General features: G+C 39.3%; 1 protein-coding gene across 3 annotated transcripts in view; it reads left to right on the top strand.

The window, feature by feature from the left end:
- Positions 1 to 10,100: 10,100 nt before the first annotated feature.
- ANGPT1 (angiopoietin 1) overlaps positions 10,101 to 10,949 on the top strand; it is a 271,322-nt gene continuing 270,473 nt past the window's right edge. For 2 of the 3 annotated variants that reach the window (XM_032760263.2, XM_032760262.2), the window contains exon 1: positions 10,101 to 10,756. In XM_032760263.2, the coding sequence (XP_032616154.1) occupies positions 10,460 to 10,756 (297 nt within the window). In that variant the 5' untranslated portion in view covers positions 10,101 to 10,459. The remainder of the gene's footprint in view (positions 10,757 to 10,949) is intronic. The other variant, XM_058444036.1, reaches the window with a different exon arrangement.

The raw sequence follows: 10,949 nt of genomic DNA, 5'->3' as shown, positions 1-10,949 counted from the left end.
CTTTGCACCCAGTGAAGATGAGGATACAGCTGGTTACAGTCCTACATGTAAGTACCTTAAACATGCTTTTTTTCCCCCACCGATTTTAGAGAGCTTTCCTTAGCACATTAAGATTTCTGGGCCCTTAAGTCAAATGGCCTGGTTAAAATGTCCCTTCTGTATAATCTTAGGCAAGTTCATTTCGAATGCTTCAGTCTCTTCCTCTGTGAAATTGGTATGATATGATTGTTTTAAGGGTTAAATTTGATAATGTATGTAAAGCACTTGACATATAGTAAATATACTGTATTAACTTTTGGGTGATAGCTTCGTTTTTAAATTCTTATGACTTCTTTAGTTTAATTGGCTATCAAATTCTATGCTTCTTATTGGATTAACAAATAAGGAAATGTATCCTAAAATCAGGAAGATAATTAATTTGGGGATTTAAACAAGCTGATGCTTTAAAAAGACTGACTTGAGGGTTTATATATATGTAATGGTTAAAAACTTCAGGTCTGGGTTCAGAAAACACTGGGTCTGAGTACTTCCTGCAGCTTCTCTAAGTTTATTTTTTCCTCTGTAAAATGATGGTAATAAAAGGTCCTATATTTTGTTGTTGTGACCATTGTTATAGATGAGATAATGCAAGCACATTGATTAGCATAGCTCTGGATATATCATAGACACTCAAGAAATGGTAGCTGTTATTAAACTGAGAGTAATTGATTCCTAACAGCTCTTTTAAATATTAACTCTCCTTTCCTCTTTGAACTGATATGTTTTTATGGCTTTTTGAACGATGTCAGGAAGGAATGTAAATTCTCCAAGGGGAATGCAACTCTTTTTTTTTTTTTTTTTGAGCCGGAGTCTCGCTCTGTCGCCTGGGCTGGAGTGCAGTGGCGCAATCTCGGCTCACTGCAAGCTCTGCCTCCCGGGTTCACGCCATTCTCCTGCCTCAGCCTCTCCGAGTAGCTGGGACTACAGGCGCCCGCCACCACGCCCGGCTAATTTTTTTGTATTTTTTAGTAGAGACGGGGTTTCACCGTGGTCTCGATCTCCTGACCTTGTGATCCGCCCGCCTCGGCCTCCCAAAGTGCTGGGATTACAAGCGTGTGCCACCGTGCCCGGCCGGGGAATGCAACTCTTGAGAAGAAATTTGTTTACTATTTCCCCAACACTGTTCCAAACGCAAGACTGAAAAGGAGTGAAGAGTTACTCTTCAGATACTAAATAACTGTATTATTCTTTCCAGTGTCAGAATCAAGAAAAGAGCTATTGAAATTCCTGGTCAATCATTAGTTGCAAGCTCAGGCCTTCAGTTGGGCATTTCTGTTAGTGGACAGCACTGTAAATAGGGCTATTGCAAATCCGAGCTATGACTTCCCTGGGTGGGACCGAGGGAGGTTCTTCATGTGCTCACTGGCAGCATAAATGCAGAAGCTTCTGATTCAAAAGCATCCTTTGTATTTTTGATTAGACTACAGAGTGGAAACAATCACCAAACATTCTGAACATGAGGCAAACGAATCTTGAGGAACTGTAACTACAACAGTTTTTTCCATGGATATATTGACAGGAGACATCGTTTTATTCATTTTGCAGGAGAGGATGACTCTACTCTTGATAGCACTAAGTAATATTTCCTAAAGTATGGTACATGTTCCCCTGGGAAGTGAAATATTTGGGGGTTAGCACATGGACAGATACTCATTTTCATATTGTGTACTTATTTTAATATAAATTATAATATATAACATAATATATAAAAACAAGTGCTTGTTCTTCCCAATACTATTGTTTAGGTTAAACCTAAGATACGTAGACAGTTTAAAATTGAGTTAAGGAAATTATCTAGGTACATAGTAGTACACAGGGCATGGCAAATACCATGAAGGTGATATAAACGTAACAGAAATTTGGGAAATATTTTGCAAAATATTCAGCCCGTTCAGCGCTTCTGGAGCTAAAAGTGATCCATTTGTACATATCACAAGTGGAAGGAATATTTAACTATGAAGAACAACGTGGCTATGACAATCCTTTCCCGTGTTTGAGTCATGGTTGTCTTCTATTCTTCTATTCTAGCCTTTCTTTAATTGCCACAATCCTCCCTTTAAAGATGTGTGCTATTTAGAAGAGAAGGATCAAGAGGAAAGAACAAAGACATGTTATCAATGGAAAAGAAAGTATAAACTTTTCAGAGACCAAATAGGTTCCTTGTTTATGGTTATCATTAAAGGACTAGTCTTTATGGGTCAGTTTATGAACTAAGAACCTGGTTTAAGCAATCATATTTTTTAAGTGTTTTATGTACCACCAGAATTTATTTTCTAATTTAATTGCCAAATTTCTAATCTGCATCAGAGCCTGAAGGGGAGTGAAATTCTTCTTGGAAAAAATATATAGATAAAATAAGATCTTTTCCTTATGCACAGTTCACACCAAACTGCATATTTCATATAAGATTAATAATAGAGTGTTCCAGTTCATTTTCAGTGTATCAGAGGCAAACACATTATCTCTGAGGAAACAGAATGGAATGATATATGCCACAAGTCTAGTCATAAAAGAAGTTCTTGAAAATAAGGTCATCCAGTTGAATTGGCCGGAAATGAGCTGGATAACAAGGCATGGTGATGAAGCCATAAATGGTATCCGCATTGTCCCCATAGCTCCCAGGGCATACAGTTTTCACTATCAAATGTGATTGGTTTACATGGCTGTTTGCCCTACTTGATGTTTCTCTGGTTTCAGTAGCCAGAGTAGTACATTGTTACTAAATTGTCCCCAACTCATTTCATTCATTCAACAAATACCTATCCAGCACCGATTATGTGACAGGCATTCACTGTTTCAGGTGCTAGGGGGATGCAGCAGTAAGGAACAACATTGCCCTCAAGAAACCAGAGCTATTTACATGAATATCATTGTGAACATGGGCATCCTCTCATTTTAAAATGTGCTTCTTAAATTTGTGATTTTTTAAGATGTTCAGAAATAATTTTAAAAATTTAGAAGGGCAAAATGATAGGGAATGAAATTAGGTAAATGTACTTATAAAATTCAACTAAACAAGGCAAAAAGTAGCACAATTTCTGAGCACAAAGAAAAATAACTCACATTTAGAAAGAAGAACTAACATTGAGAGCACTTGGATATGGTCTGGACACTGCTCAGTACTTTATATCCACTATCTTATTTAATATTCACAACGTTCTTATAAAATTGGTACTTTTATTATGTCTTCATTTTACAGATAAGGAAGCTGAGCTTAGGAAAATTAAATGTCTTGTCCAATATCATCTAACATGGACTAGCATAGACAAGAAATTAAAAAAACAAAAACAAAGCAGTCTGTATCCTCCCACCTTAACCACTATGAAACAGTTCATCCAATCTGGCAGGAGGAAAGAGAGATAAGACAGTATTACATCAGAAGTAAGATTAGATTAAGAGAGAGTATAAAAATAAGACTAAAAGAGGAAAAACAAGCAATTTTAGAAAACATTAAGGATCTTATTTCCCTAGTATTTTTTTAAATCTGAGTTTACAATGCTTGTGAATGATTCTTTTTTTGACTCACAAGTGGAGGTTGTAACAACCTGTGACCACAACATAGTTTTTCCTCTGAACAGAAAGTCCTACATCATTGAGTTACTCTCAGTGGAGGGTACTTTGGGTACAAGAACTAGTTACAAGAACTATCCAAGTCCCATTGGGTACCATAACCCATCAAATGGTAATTCCAGGCATTTCTTGAAATTGCTTGTTCTTTTTTGAGAGTTTCTTAGAACATGTAAAATACATGTGCTTTCTGAAGTTGGAAAAGCTGAGACAGAGGCCTTTGCATTCTTCTCTCATCTAGGAATCAAGACTTCTGCAGGGAAAAAGAGAAGAAAGAAGGAGGCAGTTAGTAAATGCAAAGTAGTTTATATGCTTTTTCTAATAAAATCTCACTGGGTCACCAATGGAAATCCTTCTTCATTCTGGTATGAGGGGAATGTTGGCATCTGTATTTCTGCACGGTACAGTCCTCAGCTGTTTGTTTTCTTTTCTGGCTTGTGTACTTGTAGAAGTTACCTTCATTGTAGAATTAACAACTACTCTCACATTGAGAGGTATTTCTGAGATGTTTCTTGAATGGTTTTTCAACCGTGGCAATGTTCATAGGTGGCTGGAAGTATTAGGTATTATTCCACTACCACTGCTGGGATTGACTTTTGGAATCTACGGACTCTGGGTGCCTTCTATGACTCACCACAAAGTGAGATTTCTAGGGCCTACACAAGTCTAGCACCTGAAAACTTGTAAGGGACTGGCTCTGTGTCTTCACATCTCATCATTGAGATTTAAGGTGAATGAATCAGACAGTGAGCTGGATATTTATAAAGTTCCTCCTCTGTGCCAGGAAAAGGGGATAGACAGATCAATAAGACAGACACAGTTCTAGCCCTTGGGACTCTGATCTAGTGTGAAAAACAAACCTGAAACAACTGACTTCAATTACATTCACATTAATAGTCTATGTTATCCATATGTTAGCTGTTCCCATATTTGAAGCAAAGACCAATGCTTCAGTTCCTCTTATTCACCCTTAAGAAGTCGTTTGCCCCAAAGTATATATTTTACTGAAACAGATAAGACAAGTTTGATCTCACTGGGAACATTATTTCACTCCAAATCTCCTTTCTTGATATATCTTCCTAAGTCTCTCCTGGCCACACAGCCACAAGCCTCTTCTCTCTTTTAGCAGCTCTGCCTGACACAGAATCTCTAAACCTCTCTAGCTCCAGTCCTCCACTTCTAGATCTTTCCCTGAGTCTCTTAATCCCTTCCCTCCTTTCTTAGGTAGAAAAAATTAATTCAGTCTCAGCGGTTTCCACCTTGCATATCTATAGTTTAAAACCGACTTAACAGGCTGAGCCTGGTGGCTTATGCCTATAATCCCAGCACTTGCAGAGGCCGAGGCTGGTGGTTTGCTTGAGTCCAGGAATTTGAGACCAGCCTGGGGAACATGGTGAAACTTCATCTCTACAAAATAATACAAAAATTAGCTGGGTATGGTGGTGCATGCCTGTAGTCCCAGCTACTAGGGAGGCTGAGGTGGAAGGATCACTTGAGCCTCAGAAGCAGAGGCTAGAGTGAGCTGAGATCATGCCACTGCACTCCAGCCTGGGTGACAGAGCGAGACCCTGTCTCAAAAATAAAATAAAATTAAACCTACTTAACAAACAAGATACCTAACAATTACCAGAAATTTCTGTCATCAAAAGGCAGAGGAATATTTATATAATAATTTTTATTTTCCTCACTTGTCTATATGCCTCCTGTCCTCATCCCACTTGCTGCAGTGTTTCCAGCTTTTTGTAGCATCCTCTCAGTTATTCTGGGAGTTCTAAATGGATATTTTGCATGTATTCATGAAGTGCCTTCAGTTCCCAGGTGATATCTTCCATCTTCTTCTGTTTTTGGTTTTGTCCCCTGTGATATTTCCATCTGTTGTGGATACCTTTGTTGCCTACATAGTTGAGTGAAGGCGTCTTGGCTCTGCTTCCAGGAACTACAGCCAAGTGCCCTCTCTCCTTTTAGATAGAGCTGCCACTTCTATAGCCTTGATGATAGTCTTGATCCCTAAAAGTGCCTGAGCAGAGCCATAGAATATGGCACCCCTTAGTGTAGTGAATCACACTGTGTTCAGAACACAAAGTAGGAGAATACTTTCCCACTGCTTTTTCCCTTGTAAGTGGTTATATAAATACCAGAGCAGTGTTTCCTTGAATCTCATTGCCTGGTGGTATTTTTAAGAAATAAATACTATTTTTTCATATATTTTGATTTTATTGTAGAGCAGGAGTGATGATCAAGATATCTAACAGATGACATGGCATAGGACCAACCATTTAGAATATTTCTAAAGTATAATCTGATTAATCAGATTGGCTCTTGGTAAGCATATCTAACCATACCAGTGCGTCCTGGTTTAATATGATCCCTGTTTTGGAAGATCATAAGATGAATCTGTGAAAGCCCTGGGTTTCAGAGGAAAGGGACCTCTGAAAGGGGAAGTCACCATGTTGTTCCTGTCCCCTAAATTCTAAGAAATATTTTCTCAATACTGAAGTGTTGTCATAAACAATGTAGCTCAGTGGGAAATGAATGTGAGCCTCACAGTTAGATGGATTGAGGGCCAAATTCCTCTTCAGCCTCCTAAGAGATGATAGATCCTGGGCGATTAATCTCTATGGCTCCACATTTCTCATCAGCAAAATGGGAATAATAATATATAATATTACATAATTATGGGGGTTCTGTAAACATTAGATGAGAAAATTATTTGTTAAGGGTTAAATAATACTATGAATTATTATTGTACTTTGCTGTTGTGTCTAACTCATTCTTTAGAATAAGTTTGGCTTTATCTTCAGTTCTTTATGCCTAGGGATTCTAGGCAAACTCACCCAACAAATGCAATGAATGTGGCCAGTCATGTAGTAACCAGATAGAGAGTCAGGAAGTTGCACCAACTGAGTCATTATTCAGCTCATTCATTTATTTGCTTATTCTTTCATTCCTTCAGACAAAGTGCATAGTGAATGTTGAGGAATCAATGATGACAAAGAGAAGATCCCTTTAGCAGCTCACAGCAAAAGGAAGAGACAGATTAAAAAAAAAAAGGCAACAATTAGCAAGCAACGTGAGCAGTGCAGTTTTGGAGACATGAAGAGAAGGTTATTGAAATTTAACACAGAGAGCCATTTATTGGACCTGGAGAAATTAAGAAAGTTTTACCAAAGAATTATCAAAGACTAGTTCTTAGGATAGATTTAGGCACATTAAGTTCTGGTGTAAATGGCTCTCGGTCCTTTTGGAAATTTCAGAACGAGTGAGACATTTACTAGGACTCTTTGTAGATATGAGATCAGAACCTTAAAGCCTACACTTCCTTATTCCAGAGCTCTAATAAAACACAAAGCTTTTGGGTTCAAGCTACCACAGAATTCCAATGGAATAGAATTGTTTAGTTCTTTAGAAATATTTTACCCTTCATGGAGGTGCGGTAGATGAATTTCAATTTGCTTGTTCTTATTACTCGCTTATTAGTATTATTATTTAGAAAGGGTCTCACTCTGTCATCCAGGCTGGAGTGCAGTGGCAATCATGGCTCACTGCAGCCTCAACCTCCTGGGCTCAAGCGATTCTCCCACCTCAGCTTCCTGAGTAGCTGGGACCACAAGTCCTGGGCGTGCCACCACACCTGGCTAAATTTTATTTTATTTTGGGCAGAGACAGGGAGGGTCACCCTATGCTGCTCAGGCTGTACTCAAAATCCTAGCTCCAACGATCCTCCCACTTCGGCCTCCCAAAGTGCTGGGATTACAGGCATGAGCCATTGCACCCAGCCCTACTCCCTAAATTTTAATGCACCCTGAATTGTGCCCCATTTCTAAATAATCAGCAACAAACAACAGTGTTGCTGTTGCTTAGATGCATGATCCCAAAGCCATATTATCCTTAGTGTGTCAGGATCCTTAAATGTACCTACAGTCTCCTTAACTGGAGTTCCAAAAACACAGGAGTCAATTCTGTACGTCCTTGTGTACAGATTTTAATTACTTAAAATTCATCTTCAGACATTTTTTTTTCAGAATGACACTAGTACTTCCAGTGTTATGGTTTAAGGTTGATTTTGTCTTTCTGGAAAAGAAATAAATCAGTCTCTACATTTTTCTCTGTCTCTTTGTCCCTCGACCGCTCCTTTTTTATTTGCATTTCAGGCTTCTCTTTCTTAATTGTCTACTTTCCTCTCAGGAAAGTGTGCATTCCTGCTTTTCATTTATTCTAATTGCGAAAATTCACATGGATAAGGACACAGAGATGCACACAGACACACACTTGGAGGAACAGATTTTTAACAGTCTCAGCTGTTTAAAAACACAGGCGCACTTTAATAGAAACCTCACCACTCATCCATTAGTCTTTTGCCAATTTTCTGCTGTATTTAGTTCTTCACAAAACACTTCTAGGTGTCGGGTTTGGACTCTCTTCTTTCCATGGATAATTTTCAAATCAAGCATTATTGGAAAGTGTTTTTAGACAACCTGCATTTTGCCAGTGCACTTCATCTTTATGGCTCTGCATAGGTTACCTGTCACTGTGTGTGTGTGTGTGTGTGTGTGTGTGTGTGCGCGCGCGCGTGTGCTTGCGCGTGTGTGCTGGAAAAGGCCTGAATCACTTTGGAGAGATACTCTGGTTTTAATAGTCCTTTTTCTTCTAGGTACGTCACTTCTCCTGCTTTAGGACTGTAAATCAATGCAGCTGGAGCGCTTTTGAAATTGCTTTCATTCCTTGCAGAGATTTCCAAAAGCAGGCTGGCCTGGTGGTTTGAAACAGGCTTTGAGTCAGTTTGCCTGAGTTCACATACTGGCGCCATCACTTGGCAGCTCTGTGAATTACATCCTGTTAGCCTTTCTGTGACTCAGTTTTCCCACTGATAAAATGGGGTTAAACGTAATATCCATGATCTTAGGTTTGTTGGAATGATTAAATGAGATAGTGTGTAAGGAGTGCTTCGCCTGGAAAGCAGTAAGGTCTTAGTGCATGCCATTATTATTGTTGCACAGGAGTGATACACGACTCAATGAGGAGACACGCAAAAGTTCAAGAGGCTGCAAAAGTGGTTCAAATATTGTATTGCTGTGTTTGGCATAACTTGCGTCCATATCTGTCCAATCAGAAATTTGTTATTTGGTGTGGAAATGACTGATGAATCTCGGCAAGATTTCTCTCCCCAAGTAAATTTCATTTGTTCTGGAATTTGTTTTGACCTCTCCTCTAACTTCTCCCTAAATGCCCATCTCTAACCACTATGGACCTTCAACCACTGTCCTGTTCTTCTTCCAGGACATGGGAGATGACAGCTGTGGCTTCTGTTTTTACACCATGACTGCAGTTGCCTAAAAGCTCTCCCAGTTCCTAATGAAAATCCCGACTCATAATTCAGGTTTTCTGCATCTAGTAAAGATCTCAAAGCCATTCCCTAAATTCTAAAATTATTGCCTGTTTATATTTACGGGTCCCTTTGTTCAAATATTTATACGCTGCCTTTGGGAAATCATCTTCTGATAATTTTTCTTTCTTCCTTCCCAGAAGCACAGAGATGTCTCCCGTACAGCCCATTGCTGGCTGTTAGCACACCTGATATATGCTTGTTCTCACATAGTGTGTCTGTGCAGCCACAGGAGGTTTTTATGTGGAACTTCCACACCAGTGTTAAAGACAGCTGTAGCCACCAAAGAGATCCTTGTAAAATATAGGATTAGGATATACCACAGGAATTAATAATTCTCAAGCCACTGCTTTAAATTGTAGCCACATTGTTTTTGTAGGGAAGTTGCTCAATTTATATACACAGAACATGAAGGGTTGCATTCTGATCAGGACACCAGTTTCATTTAAGACCCCTATGCCAAAATGTACTTAGATAATCCTCTTTAATATGCACATACTATATTGCTTTGTGCAACATATTGCTTTGAGCAACAAATGATGCTAATTTTCTTGCTAATTTGATCCTCTCTGATTATTCAACTCCTAAAAGTCTGCGAATATAATGAAAGAATATTATCTGTAAAAATTGTTTTTTAACATATTTTTCCTCAGAGTCGAGAATACATGTTTTTAAAGGACATTTAATAATGATATGGGTTTATCATTATCTATCAAAAATAATTTCATTGGACATTATGCCAGTTTTCTTCTTAGGGTCCCTCGACTAAATAGTAACTTTAAAAACATACTGCTAGTTTGCTATATTTTAGTAGGTCAGCATGCACACCAAAAGTGTATTAAGGTGGACTGCTCTATTTATTGATTTGCCATGAATCTGCTAAAGACTCAAGGCAATTGTCTGCGGAAGGGGGCGGGAGGGCCATACATGATCGAGGTCATGCGCATCTAGCCAATTTGTAAGACGATCCCGCCGCCCTAAGCCATCAGCAATCCTTAGCATAGGGGCACACTCATGCATTCCTGTCAAGTCATCTTGTGAAAGGCTGCCTGCTTCCAGCTTGGCTTGGATGTGCAACCTTAATAAAACTCACTGAGGTCTGGGAGAAAATAGCAGATCTGCAGCAGATAGGGTAGAGGAAAGGGTCTAGAATATGTACACGCAGCTGACTCAGGCAGGCTCCATGCTGAACGGTCACACAGAGAGGAAACAATAAATCTCAGCTACTATGCAATAAATATCTCAAGTTTTAACGAAGAAAAACATCATTACAGTGAAATAAAAAATTTTAACATTTTAGAACAAAGCTAACAAATGGCTAGTTTTCTGTGATTCTTCTTCAAACGCTTTCTTTGAGGGGGAAAGAGTCAAACAAACAAGCAGTTTTACCTGAAATAAAGAACTAGTTTAGAGGTCAGAAGAAAGGAGCAAGTTTTGCGAGAGGCACGGAAGGAGAGTGCTGGCAGTACAATGACAGTTTTCCTTTCCTTTGCTTTCCTCGCTGCCATTCTGACTCACATAGGGTGCAGCAACCAGCGCCGAAGTCCAGAAAACAGTGGGAGAAGATATAACCGGATTCAACATGGGCAATGTGCCTACACTTTCATTCTTCCAGAACACGATGGGAACTGTCGTGAGAGTACGACAGACCAGTACAACACAAACGCTCTGCAGAGAGATGCTCCACACGTGGAACCGGATTTCTCTTCCCAGAAACTTCAACATCTGGAACATGTGATGGAAAATTATACTCAGTGGCTGCAAAAAGTAAGTGATTGCTTTCAGTTTCTAACAGCACGGAGCTTTTTCCGTTCTTGCACTGCAGCTAACTTAAAGTTCCTTAGGGGCGCATTTGTGTGTTTACCTTTTGCTCCAGGGGGGCAGTGTTTGCAATTGCAAGACGGCTGTCTGGGTTTGGCTTCCTGGGTAAGCCAAGGTTTGGGGGCTTGCGCAAACCTAT

This window comes from Hylobates moloch, unplaced genomic scaffold (assembly GCF_009828535.3).
Source record: "Hylobates moloch isolate HMO894 unplaced genomic scaffold, HMol_V3 SCAFFOLD_9, whole genome shotgun sequence".
Lineage (NCBI taxonomy): Eukaryota > Metazoa > Chordata > Mammalia > Primates > Hylobatidae > Hylobates > Hylobates moloch.
Note: the sequence above shows the minus strand (reverse complement) of the source record. Positions and strands in the feature narration are given on the sequence as shown.